At 36.7% G+C, this 16863-nt stretch overlaps 1 protein-coding gene across 1 annotated transcript in view; it reads left to right on the forward strand.

Annotated features, from left to right (window-relative positions):
* Positions 1-16863, forward strand: part of KCNH5 (potassium voltage-gated channel subfamily H member 5) — a 384559-nt gene that overhangs the window by 226403 nt on the left and 141293 nt on the right. The window contains exon 8 of the mRNA XM_070378509.1: positions 7816-8015. Within this exon, the coding sequence (XP_070234610.1) occupies positions 7816-8015 (200 nt within the window). The remainder of the gene's footprint in view (positions 1-7815; positions 8016-16863) is intronic.

Consider the following 16863-nt stretch of genomic DNA (forward strand, 5'->3'; position numbering starts at 1 on the left):
GCCTGATTTTCAGCTTCACTTTGTTCAGCCACTTGGAGTGATTTCAAGTGTTTTAACAGGCTATGTGATACATATACAATCATATTTTGGTGGAACATTTTCCTTCCATGTCTTAAATTTCATTTATTAAAGGTAGACTTTAGTAAATAGAAATAGAAATGGAAATGATGGTTGAACCACTTATGTGGCTTTAATGGTTACCAAAATGCATTCTTATATAAGTATTTTAAACTACATAGTCTAAGGCTAATGATTACTTGCCAAGATTTATAAAAGAAAGATAACTAGGAAAAATAAATGTTTGATGTCAACATGAATGGGCACAAAAAGTCTAAAAAATATAAATTGTTATAAGACAGTGAATGGCTGCAGTGTGACCTAAGGAGCAAACAAAATGAAGTGACTGAGAACATAATTTATTCAGAGAACTAGATATCATCATCTGATCTGTTATTCTGTGCAACTTATAAGAGTTTAGGTAAAGTTACAATTAATTAGCTCGATATAGATTCTGTTTGACTCTGCCAGTTGTTTAACCATGAGAAATAAACTATACTTAATTTATATACTTGATATCGGTATAAGCTCATTTGTGTATTTTTGTAAACTATGAAAAGGATATGATGATCACTAGTTTTCTTTCAAAGACTGTGGTTTTGGAGAATTAAGGATGAACACTTTTCCCTTGGAAGTAGTGAGTACTACTTGAGAACAGAGATTGTGTTTTATCCTTAGTGACTATTTTAGTGGGGGCATATAATAGATGTGCAATAAATATCCATGGAATTAAACAATGCATGAATGAAATCTGGGATTAAGTTATATGACATTATTCAATCATTTAAACTTTGTTTCTTTTTGAAAGCATTCATTCATGACTTCAATGTTTATATTATAAAAATAATAGATGTTTTTGAGTATTAAGATATATTCAATAAAATATATTAAAGTTTTTTTTCCCTAAATATGCTATTAGACTCTGATGTGTATCATAAGGAACTCACTCCTCTCCTCTCTCAGATCTACTAATCAGTTGAGAATCAACTATTCATAAAACTGTTTATTAGAACATTAAGAGTTACATAACTAATCAAAATTAGTGGTTTAAAACAAGAACAGCCATTTATTTCACTCACAAATCTGTAATTTGTGCAGGGCTAGGAAGGCATGACTTATTTCTGGCACATATGTTATCGCTGCGTTTGCTTGACTGGGTCTGAAAAATTCACTTATTAGTTGGCTCAGCCACATACATGGCTAGTAAGCTGATGTTGTCAAGCTGTGTGCTGCATACGGAATCATAGATTGATAGGACATTTTGCTTCCCATCTTAACTATAATTATTAAATATCAGTATAAATAGAAGGGGAAGTGATGGTTGAACCATCCACCCTGCCTTAAGTCAGAAATGTCTTCTTATATCCATAGTTAAAATTGTTCAGCCTAAGGCCAGTGTTTAGCTGGGAGCTCAGCCAAGACTCTTGGCCAGGGGCCTTGATTTCTCTCCATGTGGACCTTTCCAGAGGAATATTCAGGCTCCTTCACAACACAGAAAATATATTCTAATTATTTTAGCAGGTATTTTAGTAGTGAGGAATTAGAAACTTCTAGTTTCTTAAGGCATGGGCCCAGATATTGGCATGTGATTATAGTTACCATAGTCCATTAGGAAAATAGTTAATAGAGTATGCCTAGATTCAAGGGAAAGGAAAAAAGACCCTGGCTGTATATGGAAGGAGTGTCAGAAAATTATAGCCATCTTTAACATAATTTTCTTTAAAATAATCCCCTTGTGGTGAATAAGAGAACTATAGGACTTTTAGCTAAGACATTTACCAGCATATATGTCAGAATTACCAAGTCTTTAAATATGATGTGAAAGTGAAAGTCACTCAGTTGCGTTCAACTTTTTGTGATCCCATGGACTATACAGTTCTTGGAATTCTCCAGGCCAGAATACTGGAGTGGGTAGCCTTTCCCTACTGCAGGGGATCTTCCCAATCCAGGGATTGAACCCAGGTCTTCCATATTGCAGGTGGATTCTTTACCAGCTGAGCCGTGAGGGAAGCACTTAAATATGATAAGCCAGTAAAACTGGGCTTGTCTTAAATTTTCTTAAACTTAAAAGGCTGCTGCTACTGCTGCTAAGTCGCTTCAGTTGTGTCCGACTCTGTGCGACCCCATTGATGGCAGCCCACCAGGCTCCCCCATCCCTGGGATTCTCCAGGCAAGAACGCTGGAGTGGGCTGCCATTTCCTTCTCCAATGCATGAAAGTGAAAAGTGGAAGTGAAGTCGTTCAGTCGTTTCCGACTCTTCGCGACCCCATGGACTGCAGCCTACCAGGCTCACCCATCCATGAGATTTTCCAGGCAAGAGTACTGGAGTGGGGTGCCATCGCCTTCTCCAAAAGGCTACAGGAAAGCATATAAAAAGAGGCTTAACATATTTTAACTGGTGAATCAAATTATTAGTAGTAAAGTAGGAAAATTACCTCTATGGCATCCCATTCAAAGGAAGTAAAAGTGAAATTGAAGTCACTCAGTCATGTCTGACTCTTTACGACCCCATGGACTGCAGCCCACCAGGCTCCTCCATCCATGGGATTTTCCAGGTAAGAGTACTGGAGTGGGTTGCCATTTCCTTCTCCAGGGGATCTTCCCAACCCAGGACAAACCTGGGTCTCCCGGATTGTAGGCAGATGCTTTACCGTCTGAGCCACCAGGAAGTAAAGTAGGAAAATTACCTCTATGGCATCCCATTCAGAGTATCAGATCAGATCAGGTCAGTCGCTCAGTCGTGTCTGACTCTTTGCGACCCCATGAATCGCAGCACGCCAGGCCTCCCTGTCTATCACCAGCCCCTGGAGTTCACCCATTCTCACGTCCATCGAGTCAGTGATGCCATCCAGCCATCTCATCCTCTGTTGACCCCTTCTCCTCCTGCCCCCAATCCCTCCCAGCATCAGAGTCTTCCAATGAGTCAACTCTTCGCATGAGGTGGCCAAAGTACTGGAGTTTCAGCTTTAGCATCATTCCTTCCAAAGAAATCCCAGGGCTGATCTCCTTCAGAATGGACTGGTTGGATTTCCTTGCAGTCCAAGGGACTCTCAAGCGTCTTCTCCAACACCACAGTTCAAAAGCATCAATTCTTCAGTGCTCAGCCTTCTTCACAGTCCAACTCTCACATCCATCCATGACCACAGGAAAAACCATAGCCTTGACTAGACGAACCTTTGTTGGCAAAGTAATGTCTCTGCTTTTGAATATGCTATCTAGGTTGGTCATAACTTTCCTTCCAAGGAGTAAGTGTCTTTTAATTTCATGGCTGCCGTCACCAAGTTATATAATAGTCCCCTACAAACCTTGCCGGGCCAAGCAAGAGCATTCATGTTTGATGAATGACAATAGGCCTTCCCAATTCATTTACTATCTTAATATGGCCAGGACATGTATCACCTTGGTTTCTCAACATTTTATTCTCTCACATGCATTAATAATGTACTTTTGCGTTTTTGTGTCACCAGTAGTGAAACTTTGATTTGAAGAAAAGAATGTTTCTGGAAAAAATGTTTCCTAGGTTTTTGGTGTGTCATTTTACTGAAGGAAAATATTTAAATACCTATAATGTTCCAGGAACTGATCTTTGTTCTGGAAATACAGCAGTGAGCAAAAAAGAAAGGACAAGGCCCAGGCTAGTATTTATGGATTTTGCATTTCTAATTGGGGAGGTAGATATCAACAGATAAATATGTCGTATAAATTAAAGTAGTGATATGTAAGTTTAGGAACAAAGACATAATATGGGTAGAGACTGATGCTGAAGGAAGGGGATGTTTTTTCTGCTGAGTGAAAGTCAATTGTTTGGAAGCTATTTCCATGATGATGATGCTGATATATACATAACATTTCATGGATGCTTACTCCGTATTGGACTCTTTTAAAACCATTTTATATGAGTTATCTTATTTAGCACAACTCCTTTGTAAAGTCTAGAGTAACTGTAAAGTTGTAAGAGAGGAAATAGAATCATCGAGAGCTCTAGTAACTGGTCCAAATACACATAGCTAGTCAGTGGGAAAGCATGTACTCTTAAAGGAGACAAGGATGCTGGTAGAGGTGGTGAGAAGAAATTGAATTAAGGCTCTATTTTGAAGGTAGAGCCAATAGGAATTGATAATGGAGTAGATTAGATGAATCAAGTGAATTGAAGAAAGACTCTGTAGCTATAGTCTGAACAAATAGGTGTGGCTTTGCAATTTAATGAGATGAAAAATGCACTTGGTTGTTGAAGAGAAGGTAGTGTTAAATAAAAGTTCTCTTTTGAAAATGTTAGATTTGAATGGCATTAGACATTCAAGAGTATCTGTGTATCTGTTAATTCAAGAGAGAGGTTATTACTTTGGGAGTTAGCAGCATAGAGCTAGTTTCTATTGAGACCGATTTCTTTCATTGTCAGGTGTCATGTTCCACGGTCACTTCCCTTGAGGTTGTACTCTTTTATCCTGTGAACACAAACTGTGGTGGGAAGCAGTATTGTTGCTTGCCATGGAATGTCATACTTGCTGTCACCATATTTTATGAAATATGCACTAGTCTTAAATGTTGAAAATATTTTTAAAGAAGAAGTGATTTCTCTTTTTAAAAATATACATATATTACATAGATTTGTACAGATGATAAAACTTTTATAAAGTTGTATACCCCCAAAATGACTGCATGAAAAATACTAGTTAAATATAATGTCTATTTGTTTTTGTTGTTCAGTCACTAAGTCATGTCCGAGTCTTTGTGACCCCATGGACTGTAGCCCTCCAATTCTGTCCATGGGATTCTCCAGGCAAGAATATTGGCTTGGGTTGCTATTTCCTCCTCCAGATGGTCTTCTCGACCCAGGGATTGAACTTCCATCTCTTACATCTCCTGCATTGGCAGGCAGATTCTTATAGTTCTGTAGGATGTCATAATTGAGAGAGCTACATGTGGGTATATGTGAGCTTTCTGCTGATTTTTATAACATTTCAAAGTAAAAAACTTTTTACATAATTATGTATGTATTATATATGTATATATAATTATGTATATATTATATGTATTACAAATATGTATGTATGTACAAATATACATACATATTTATACATATAAATTACATATATTGTATATACATATATGCATGCACATAATTATATATATAATATGTATTACAAATATGTATGTATGTACAAATATACATACATATTTATACATATAAATTACATATATATACATATATGCATGCACATAATTATATATATATAGTTGAATGTCTTACCTTAAATTATGACCTTGATTAGTCTTACTCAGTATAGGACACCACACTCACATGAAAGCTGGAGGCAGAAGGTATCTTTGTAATATACCCAGCTTAATGGGATGTTGATTATATCCTTCATTTATTAATGATGAAAACTGTAAACACATTGACAGTTTTATTCATATTTCAGTGCTTAAGCTATTCATATGACTAGAATGTGTGCATATTTAATGTACCCCAAAAGATGAAATGTGTGGTAATTTGTTTAACTAAAAGGCAGTAGTAAGACACTTTGGCAAATATAGCATATTACAAGCATGTTAGGGAGCCAAACAAGTTGAACATGTCAAAATAATGGTTCTGTAATATTCACTGACATTTTAAAATAGCTGGAGGCTATTCAAAAGCTTGACTGTAGCATTATTTAATTAACCTGTAAAAAGCTCATTATGTAAAAAACAAATTCTCTTCATGTCACTTTCTTGGAAATTCAAAATTCCATGTTTGTTATATGATTCTTCTACCATCAATTTGTTCACATTATTTCTGTGCTTGTCTTTCTTAATACCGAAAATGAGGAATAGAGTTTTAAGTTTGTGATTACCTCTACTTTTTGTTTGTTGGTCTGTGCTGACACCAACATCCCAAAATAATAGCAATGCCCCCCCATAAAAACAAAATAAAAACCCTAAAAAGTGATTTAAAAAAGAACCCGAGTAACTGCTTGTAAAATCACAACTTCCTATTTTGAAATTTTAATTTGTTATGCCCAAAGAGCCACTGTTCTTAAAGAAAACAAGTGATTTTCTGAAAATAGATTGAGGATCTTAAGCTGCTTCACTGGTTTGATGTTATACTCTTTCCATCAAGTGGAATTTGATTGATGAAACTGTGAAATGAAACAGTTCATACATTTTGTTCAGAGGAATTATTTTTTCAAATGCTTAGAGGAACAAGAGTGGAAGTGATCATTGTCTGATATTCTATTTATTTGTTAAATGCTTTTGCAATGAGTATGGTTATTAACTATAGTGTTCACTGAATATTAAAGGGAATAAAATACTGCCTTCTTTTTAAAAGAGCTTACTGTTAAGGGATAAAACTAAAGGGACAGGGTAGGTTAGGAGTGGTATGTGATTGAAGATGTATTTATTTGGCTCTGAACTCAACTGCTTTTAGAAGTTTTTTCAAGATCAGGTTAACATTAGTAACCTGATAGATCTGGAGAAAGAGGAGTTGGTAAATTATTGGTTGATGGAGGAAGTAGCAATCAGGGGCATTAAAACACCTTATACTTTTCTTTAGCTACTGTAGATAGATAACAGAGGTTTGCAGGTTACAAGTTACTTTATTCTTAAAATAATGAAGTAAAAAAATCTTTACAGTACTGGATTACTGACATAAATTTAATAAATAGAAATTATCAGATCAGATCAGATCAGATCAGTCGCTCAGTTGTGTCCAACTCTTTGCGACCCCATGAATCGCAGCACGCCAGGCCTCCCTGTCCATCACCAACTCCCGGAGTTCGCTGAGACTCACATCCATCAAGTCAGTGATGCCATCCAGCCATCTCATCCTTTGTCGTCCCCTTCTCCTCTTGCCCCCAATCCCTCCCAGCATCAGAGTCTTTTCCAATGAGTCAGCTCTTCGCTTGAGGTGGCCAAAGTACTGGAGTTTCAGCTTTAGCATCATTCCTTCCAAAGAAATCCCAGGGCTGATCTCCTTCAGAATGGACTGGTTGGATCTCCTTGCAGTCCAAGGGACTCTCAAGAGTCTTCTCCAACACCACAGTTTTTGCTTTGGCTCCATCCCTTCATTCTTTCTGGAGTTATTTCTCCACTGATCTCCAGTAGCATATTGGGCACCTACTGACCTGGGGAGTTTCTCTTTCAGTATCCTATCATTTTGCCTTTTCATACTGTTCATGAAGTGGTTTGCCATTCCCTTATCCAGTGGACCACATTCTGTCAGATAGCTGTTAATTCCAATCCTGTTTCTTCCTAGAATCTTCTAGAAATGAAACACCTTGATTTATCTTCTCATCCTATATTTTTGATATTCTGTCAAAAATATTGATAAGGAAGGAAATATTCCAAAAGCTGGAAAAAGCATGCAATGAGAATGAGCATATATTTCTAAACTGAATCATCAATTCCTCAAAATTTTGAATTGATTAAGCTTCATTCAGGAAGTCAGGGCTGGAGGATAATTTTAGTGATAAGGCTAAGAGGCAAATCATAAACTCGGATCATCTAATTCTTCATGAACTCTATGGATCACCATCATGTTTTACCAAATTGACTAGCTGGTGGTCACTCATAAAATCATGTTTATCATACTAAAGATAAGATTTACTGAGTGAACACCAAATTCTAGGCACTCTTCTCAGGGGGTTATCATGCATAATCCTGAAAAGTTTATTAAGGTATCTCTGTCAGATAATTTATTGATCTGGCCAGTATTCATATAATTTATTTTCACTTGGGATATTTGTTTTATTTTCATCATTTCTTCTCTTTCAGCTCTTCTTTATGCAACTATTTTTGGAAATGTTACCACAATTTTCCAGCAAATGTATGCCAACACCAACCGATACCATGAGATGCTGAATAATGTACGGGACTTTCTGAAACTCTATCAGGTCCCCAAAGGCCTTAGTGAACGAGTCATGGATTATATTGTCTCAACATGGTCCATGTCAAAAGGCATCGACACAGAAAAGGTATGGATTATTATAACCGTTTTTGTTACTTATTTTATGTTTCAATAGGATCTTCAGATGCATGAAACTTGGTCACTCACATAGTACTTGTATATTATTGTTATTCTGTATTTCACAAGCAAATATCAGTCAGTCATATTACTTAGCACTTAGAAGGTAGAAAGCAGTCAACCATTAATCATCAATTAGTACTAGTAGCCATCACACTTAATTTAGGGTTTGTGGTTCCTGAAAACAACTAATTACTTCATTTGCCTAAAATGCTCTCATTACCACTCAGAATAATTTTCCAAATTCCTCAAAAATGCTAACAGTGTTGCCATTTCTCCTGCTAGATTTTATTCCAGATTTCTCTTTTGACACTTTCCTCATTTAAAATTTAGAAACATCCTTGCTTATAACTAAAAGGTTATATGTCTTCTATTTTACCCTCTACTTAAATTCATCTTCTCTCATTTCTGTTTTATAATGCAACTTAAAATTCTCTGTTTTCCCCATTTCCTTACAAAACATGAAATGAATACCACCTCTGTAATCCACCTGACATTACTAATTTCTTTCTTGTCTTTTTATGGAATCTCTAAATTTTTACCATCTAACATATACCAGGGTGAAAGAAGAAATCAATGTCCTTTCATGATAAATAAAGTAAAATTAAAAAGTCCTCACTTCCTATACTCAGCTGATTCACATCAAACTTAGAGAATGACATGTAAGGCTTGCATATAACAATTTTAGAGAAAACTGATCTTGAACTATTTCATTTTATAAGCATTGATGAAGGCTTTATTTTTAGGTACTGATTTTTGACATATGGTAATCAGCACATAACTTGGCCAACAAAAATCCATAGTCAAAGCTATAGTTTTTCCAGTAGTCATGTATGGATGTGACAGTTGGACCATAAAGAAAGCTGAGTGCTGAAGAATTGATGCTTTTGAACTGTGGTGTTGGAGAAGACTCTTGCAAGTCCCTTGGACTGCAAGGAGACCCAACCAGTCCATCCTAAAGGAGATCAGTCCCAAATATTCATTGGAAAGACTGATGCTGGAACTGAAGCTCCAATACTTTGGTTTGACTCATTAGAAAAGACCCTGGTGCTGGGAAAGATTGAAGGCAGGAAGAGAAGGGGATGACAGAGGATGAGATGGTTGGATAGCATCACTGACTCAATGGACATGAATTTGAGCAAGCTCCCACACTCAGTGAAACTGAGCTCAGAGGCAACCATCTACCTTGTCAATCAGTATCTTGGTCAGAAGCTTTTCTTTCCAGAAAATTCAGGGGGGTCTTATGGTAGCTGACAGAAAACATCAGTAAAATGTTGGAATGATAGCTCTTTACATAAACCCAGAGCCTATGCCACAGATCTGATGCAGATCTGATCTTTGAGTTCCTTTCTCTTTCTCTGAATTCCCAGATGCTAGGTTAGTGCAATAATGGAGTCAACAGATTCTCACAAGACTCACCTGTCTGCTTCATGATACAGTTAGGGTATAATACACTGGCATTGGGTGCATATGGAAGTGCATCCACAATGTAGTTTTAGTATAGACATTTTTTTGGTTGTTTGCTATTCACTATTTGTGGTCACAGGAATGTACTTCTGATTGGTAGAATATTGATGGAAAATGGATGTTAGGGAAAAAAGATGAAGTTAATATTAAAATTGAAATAGAATTTTTATTCACATGAAAATATTTTTAAAGAAATAAATAAAAATATTACAGTGAATTCAGTTCAGTTCAGTTGCTGAGTCGTGTCCTACTCTTTGCGACGCCATGAACTGCAGCACTCCAGGCCTCCCTGTCTATCATCAACTCCCGGAGTCCACTCAAACCAATGTCCATTGTGTCGGTGATGCCATCCAACCATCTAATCCTCTGTTGTCCCCTTCTTCTGTCGCCTTCCATCTTTCCCAGCATCAGGGTCTTTTCAAATGAGTCAGCTCTCCGCATCAGGTGGCCAAAGTATTGGAGTTTCAGCTTCAACATTAGTCCCTCCAATGAACACCCAGGACTGATCTCCTTTAGGATGGACTGGTTGGATCTCCTTGCAGTCCAAGGGACTGTCAGGAGTCTTCTCCAACACCACAGTTCAAAAGCATCAATTTTTAGGCACTCAGCTTTCTTTATAGTCCAACTCTCACATCCATACATGACTACTGGAAAAACCATAGCCTTGACTAGATGGACATTTGTTGGCAAAGTAATGTCTCTGCTTTTTAATATGCTGTCTAGGTTGGTTATAACTTTCCTTCCAAGGAGTAAGTGTCTTTTAATTTCATGGCTGCAGTCACCATCCGCAGTGATTTTGGAGCCCAGAAAAATAAAGTCAGCCACTGTTTCCATTGTTTCTCCCTCTATTTGCCATGAGGTGATGGGACCGGATGCCATGCTCTTAGTTTTCTGAATGTTGAGCTTTAAGCCAATTTTTTCATTCTCGTCTTTCACTTTTATCAAGAGGCTCTTTAGTTCCTCTTCATTTTCTGCCATAAGGGTAGTGTCGTCTGCATATCTGAGGTTATTGATATTTCTCCCGGCAATCTTGATTCCAGTTTCTGCTTCCTCCAGCCCAGCATTTCTCATGATGTACTCTGCATATAAGTTAAATAAGCAGGGTGACAATATACAGCCTTGATGTACTCCTTTTCCTATTTGGAACCAGTCTGTTGTTCCATGTCCAGTTCTAACTGTTGCTTCCTTACCTGCATACAGGTTTCTCAAGAGGCAGGTCAGGTGGTCCTGTATTCCCATCTCTTTCAGAATTTTCTATAGTTTATTGTGATCTACACAGTCAAAGGCTTTGGCATAGTCAATAAAGCAGAAATAGATGTTTTTCTGGAATTCTCTTGCTTTTTCCATGATCCAGTGGATGTTGGCAATCTGATCTCTGGTTCCTCTGCCTTTTCAAAAACCAGCTTGAACATCTGGAAGTTCACGGTTCACATATTGCTGAAGCCTGGCTTGGAGAATTTTGAGCATTCTTTAATAGCATGTGAGATGAGTGCAATTGTGCGGTAGTTTGAGCATTCTTTGGCATTGCCTTTCTTTGGGATTGGAATGCAAACTGGCCTTTTCCAGTCCTGTGGCCACTGCTGAGTTTTCCAAATTTGACTGCCTACTTATAGCCAATGAAGTTGTTCAGAACTGAACTCCTAATCATCTCCCGTAAACCGACTCCAGTGACATTCTTCCCTGGTGCAGTTAATGGAAACTCCACCCCTCAGTTGTTTAGGACAAACCTCCTATGTTGAAACTTCCACCAAAATCCTGTTGGCTCCATCTCTGTTTCTCACCACCTCCATTGCTGTTACTTGGTTGAAGTCACTCTCTTTTGTCCCACGTGTGTTATTTTGTAGCCAGATGATTGATCTGTGCATCCTCCCCTGTCCGTTTATAAATTATTTTCAAAATGGCAACCAATAAGCTTATTTGGCTTTCATAATAAAGCTTTCTATCTTTTCTGTTACTCTCATCTCTCTTTTCATCTTATTTATCTAATCCATCCATCCATCCATTCATCCATCCATGTATCTATCTGTTATATAATTCATCTTTACTTTTGATAATAGGAATGACATTGGTTGAGCCTGTTATAATAGGATAGAAGAAAGAAAATTAAAGTTTGATGACAGTAATCCATAAATCTTATAGTTGTAGAAATAATCTTAGAAATATGGATTTACTTGAAGATAGCCTTAGTATACTGCACCTGGTTTTTAAGAGTTATGCTGTTTGATACTGGGCTCCTCTGGTGGCTCAGATCTTAAAAAAAAATCTGTCTGCAATGCAGGAGACCCAGGTTTGATCCCTGGGTCAGGAAGATCACCTAGAGAAGGGAATGGCTACTACCCACTTCAGTATTATCTTCTGGAACAAAATAATGTGTGAAACAAAATCTTTGTTCTAATGTTTCTCTTGTTAGTTTTAAAACAGCTGTATATATTTTTTCAGCTGCTGGTGCTATAGAATTTAATGATGCATTGCAGCTAATTAGAGAAAACCTTCACCCCAATGACTGAGATTTCATTCTACCACTTCCACATATTTAGTTTTATAGATTTTTTTGAATTTGGCTTTAAACCTACAAGCAAATTAATCACTGTAATTTAATTCAGTCTTAACTTGTCTTTTGTGAATAATGCTTTCTCTAATATAAGTTATGGCATTAAGATCAGTACTGATGTGAAGTTGTAGCATTTTTATCATGAAAGTTTGCCTTAGGAAATTTAAAAATATAGAACAGTATCTAGATTAATTTTATTTGGTTGAAAGTATTTTATTGACAACTAATTACTATAGTTTCTTCAGTTTTTTAAAATTCAGTAACCAAAATCCATCCTCTGGCCTTTGCTACTTGATAACATTCTGTGCACTTAAAAGACAAGAGAAATGGGGGGGATGAGAGGATTTAAAAGGGAAAGAGCAAATTATGGGGGAGGGATAGAAATGATGATAGTTAAACCTAAAAAAATCTATCTGACGGTTTGAGGTAACTTTTCTGAGAAATAATTTAAACGACGTAAATGCCTAGAGAGTTTAATTTTCAGCTTTAGGACTATATGAAAAAATATACTACTTGTATTATGTGGGACCATATTTTTCTCATAATACTGGATTTATTTTCTGCTTGTTTTGTAGGATATATTTTAAAACCTTACCGTTTTTTATTTTCCACGGTCTTAACACGTTTTTTTCTAATATATTCTTTGACAAATCTCAATAAGAAAAAAGTTCTTTGGTCTTAATTTCTTGTTTCATGTGTTTTGTAATAAGCATGAAGTATCAGTAGGCAGATCCCATTATATGAAAAGTTCTGGCAGAATTATGCAAAACATTCAGGCAGATTTATGCCTTTAGAATATAAATCTAGAATATAAAGATTTTGAATATGTTAAAATATTGGATTATTTTTATAGCGTATTTATCACAGAAGCACTTTACTTCTTCCAAATATAGTAGGCAATATATACATTTTTCTACAAATTAACTTTCTTTTGTTTACTTTTATACATGTTTTTCAATTTAGAAAAGCCTGTCTAAATATTTCTTTGTATTCCTAAATGTGAAAAACAGGGATGACATTCTTATATATTCATGGTGTCATTATCTTGGTTCAATATTTAAATTATTTAAATACTTCAAGAAGTCTCTATAGCAATGCATAGCTGAACCCGAGTGAAGGAACTAGCTTTCTAAAAAGAGCCTCACCTGGTTAAAGATGCCATGTAAGCATACACATGTGAAGATAGTTAAACAAAACTGAATTGATCTTAAGATGAATTAATAGGACTTTTGCATTTGGGTCAAGGGAGGTACGGAGAAGGCACTGGCACTCCACTCCAGTACTCTTGCCTGGAAAATCCCATGGATGGAGGAGCCTGGTAGGCTGTAGTCCATGGGGTTGCTAAGAGTTGGACAGGACTGAGCGACTTCACTTTCACGCATTGGAGAAGGAAATGGCAACCCACTCCAGTGTTCTTACCTGGAGAATCCCAGAGACGGGGGAGCCTGGTGGGCTTCCGTTTATGGGGTCGCACAGAGTTGGACACAACTGAAGTGACTTAGCAGCGGTAGTAGCAGCAAGGGAGGTAATAATCATCCCAATGTAGTCCATGCTAGTCATATTATAGGCAAAATACTATGTTTAGCTGAATATTTTAGAGAAATATTATCAAATGACAGTACACTTATGAGAGATAATCATGATAACATAAATTTCTGGGAATCTTGTTATAAGATGAATAGTTAAAAGAAATATGAATACTTAGTTTGGCTAATTAAAGATTTTGGAAAGAGGTATGATGGGTAACCTGAGATATTTGAAGTATTTAAAGATGCAATGCTCTGTCTGCATCAGGCAGAAATTAACTCCCTGCCAGTAAAGAATATAGACAGAACAGTGCAAAGTGAATTTTGAGGTCCTGACACTAAAATTACATGCTAATTGTATCTGAATGATTTAGAGTACTATTAAATATCATAGCCATTTTACAATTCAAAAACATATATTCAAGAGACCCTTTATTGAATATTATATAATAAAATCCAATAATGATTCAATAATTGTTTCTCAACAATTTTTATTAGTACATCTAATGGCTGTAGTTTACACATGAAACTAACTGGTTTTACCAATGTGGCATAACAAACACCATCTTAAAAACAATCTTGAGGATTCAGAATCTCTGATGGAGCTAAGCCAGGCCAGGCCCACGGGACAAGTAGCATTTTTTTTTTCCCCTATGGTTTTTAACTAAACTGCTTGTTGAGCAAAAGAGACTTTGGGTAGTCTATTATTTTAGGAAACTATACTTCAGCCTGTTGTGTGAAAGTAACATGCTTCAAATATCTGAAAACTATGACTTTTCTATCTATACCTTAACATGGCAAGGAAACTTAATTATTGTCATGTGTGCATGTGCTTCTCAGTTGTTATCTTCTGAAAAATTACAGGGTAAGCGTTCACACTTTTCTAGCTGACATGAAGGCGTTAGCTGAAAAAGTAGACTTTATCTAAAACCTCAATTATATTTTTCCTTTAATGAATCAGAAGTTAACCAAAATACCATTCAAGGGTTAATTAGAAACATTGTAAGTAGATAGGAATTTTAAGTAATATTTTCTGTGATAGTAATTTGAAACATCAAGTTATATTTGATGTGTCATGGCTTTTGAAATATTTTAAGAGTGCTCCAATGTCAGCTTTATTTTATTGTTAGCTAATACACTTAGTAGTAAATTTTGTATGTGTCATGTAGTAGGCAGTATTATTTTCCTCCAAATGGTAGGGAGACATTGCATAACAGGTTAAAACCAGAGTGGCTCAAATCATTCTCTAAGAATAATATTAAGTGCACTATTTGTGTATCATGTTGAAATTACCTTAGTGCATTAGAGTGGGCTAGTTTGTATTTCATTCTCTCAACATTCTTGTCATAGCCTCTGAGGAAGGGACTGAGGAATCATTTGATAATTATAGTCCAGGAATGAGAAGGAGTTGTTCATATAAGACCACTGGTGATTTGCTCAGTAGCCTAGATTCATCTTGATATGAGAATTGCTTTTGATGCTTTTATGAAACTCACATCCACAATAGAGATTACTATCACTTGGTTAGAGTATGAAAAGTGTGCACATAGGGCTTGCATAAGATAAGCAATAATACACAATATCAAATAATTTCATTTATTGTGGTTACTTTTGATTTCTTCCTTTACCAATCATAAACTATAAGAATTAGGTTATGCATGGCACCATTTTTAATCATAGTCTTTGCTTGTTATTCACTGCATACTGTTTTCTTTAAATATAGATGAAAATAGAACTTCAGTTGAAGGACAATTTGGATGAATAAAATATTTCTATATACATATGCCATGAATGAAAATAAATATATTTTGGACTTCGGTGAAAAAAAAATAATGAATGAATCCATGAATGTTGAAGGTGGTGTTACAGTATGAGTAGGTGTTTGTAAACTACTTATTATTTTGTACTAAGCCACCTTGATTCCTCTGTTCTTAAACTCTCTAAACTTACTACAGCAAATCTGTAGAAATGACCATCAAAATACTTATTTTATGAATGATATTATGCTGTTTCCTACAATTTTTGCAGTGTATTAGATAAAGGTTCAGTTCAGTTGCTCAGTCATGTCCGGCTCTTTGCGATTCCATGAATCGCAGCACGCCAGGCCTCCCTGTCCATCACCAACTCCTGGAGTTCACTCAGACTCACGTCCATTGAGTCAGTGATGCCATCCAGCCATCTCATCCTCTGTCGTCCCCTTCTCCTCCTGCCCCCAATCCCTCCCAGCATCAGAGTCTTTTCCAATGAGTCAACTCTTCGCATGAGGTGGCCAAAGTACTGGACTTTCAGCTTTAGCATCATTCCTTCCAAAGAAATCCCAGGGCTGATCTCCTTCAGAATGGACTGGTTGGATCTCCTTGCAGTCCAAGGGACTCTCAAGAGTCTTCTCCAACACCACAGTTCAAAAGCATCAATTCTTCGGCCCTCAGCCTTCTTCACAGTCCAACTCTCATATCCATACATGACCACAGGAAAAACCATAGCCTTGACTAGATGAACCTTTGTTGGCAAAGTAATGTCTCTGCTTTTGAATATGCTATCTAGGTTGGTCATAACTTCCTTCCAAGGAGTAAGCGTCTTTTAATTTCATGGCTGCAGTCACCATCTGCAGTGATTTTGGAGCCCAGAAAAATAAAGTCTGACACTGTTTCCACTGTTTCCCCATCTATTTCCCATGAAGTGATGGGACCGGATGCCATGATCTTCGTTTTATGAATGTTGAGCTTTAAGCCAACTTTTTCACTCTCCACTTTCACTTTCATCAAGAGGCTTTTTAGTTCCTCTTCACTTTCTTCCATAAGGGTCATGTCATCTGCATATCTGAGGTTATTGATATTTCTCCCGGCAATCTTGATTCCAGCTTGTGTTTCTTCCAGTCCAGCGTTTCTCATGATGTACTTTGCATATAAGTTAAATAAGCATGGTGACAATATACAGCCTTGACGTACTCCTTTTCCTATTTGGAACCAGTCTGTTGTTCCATGTCCAGTTCTAACTATTGCTTCCTGAATGGTTGGATTTTATAAAATAAACTTTAAAAAGACCTTCCACTTCCATTATTTCTGTTGTTGTTGATACTGTTGTTGTTCAGTCACTCAGTCATGTCCAGTTATTTGTGACGTCATGGACTGCAGCATGCCAGGCTGCCCATTCTTTTACCATTCACTGAGCTTGCTCAAATTCATGTCAACTGAGTTGGGGATGCCATCCAACCATCTCATCCTCTGTCATCCCTTTCTCCTCTTGCCTTCAAT

The sequence above is a fragment of the Bos mutus genome, chromosome 10 (genome assembly GCF_027580195.1).
Source record: "Bos mutus isolate GX-2022 chromosome 10, NWIPB_WYAK_1.1, whole genome shotgun sequence".
Taxonomy (NCBI): Eukaryota; Metazoa; Chordata; class Mammalia; order Artiodactyla; family Bovidae; genus Bos; species Bos mutus.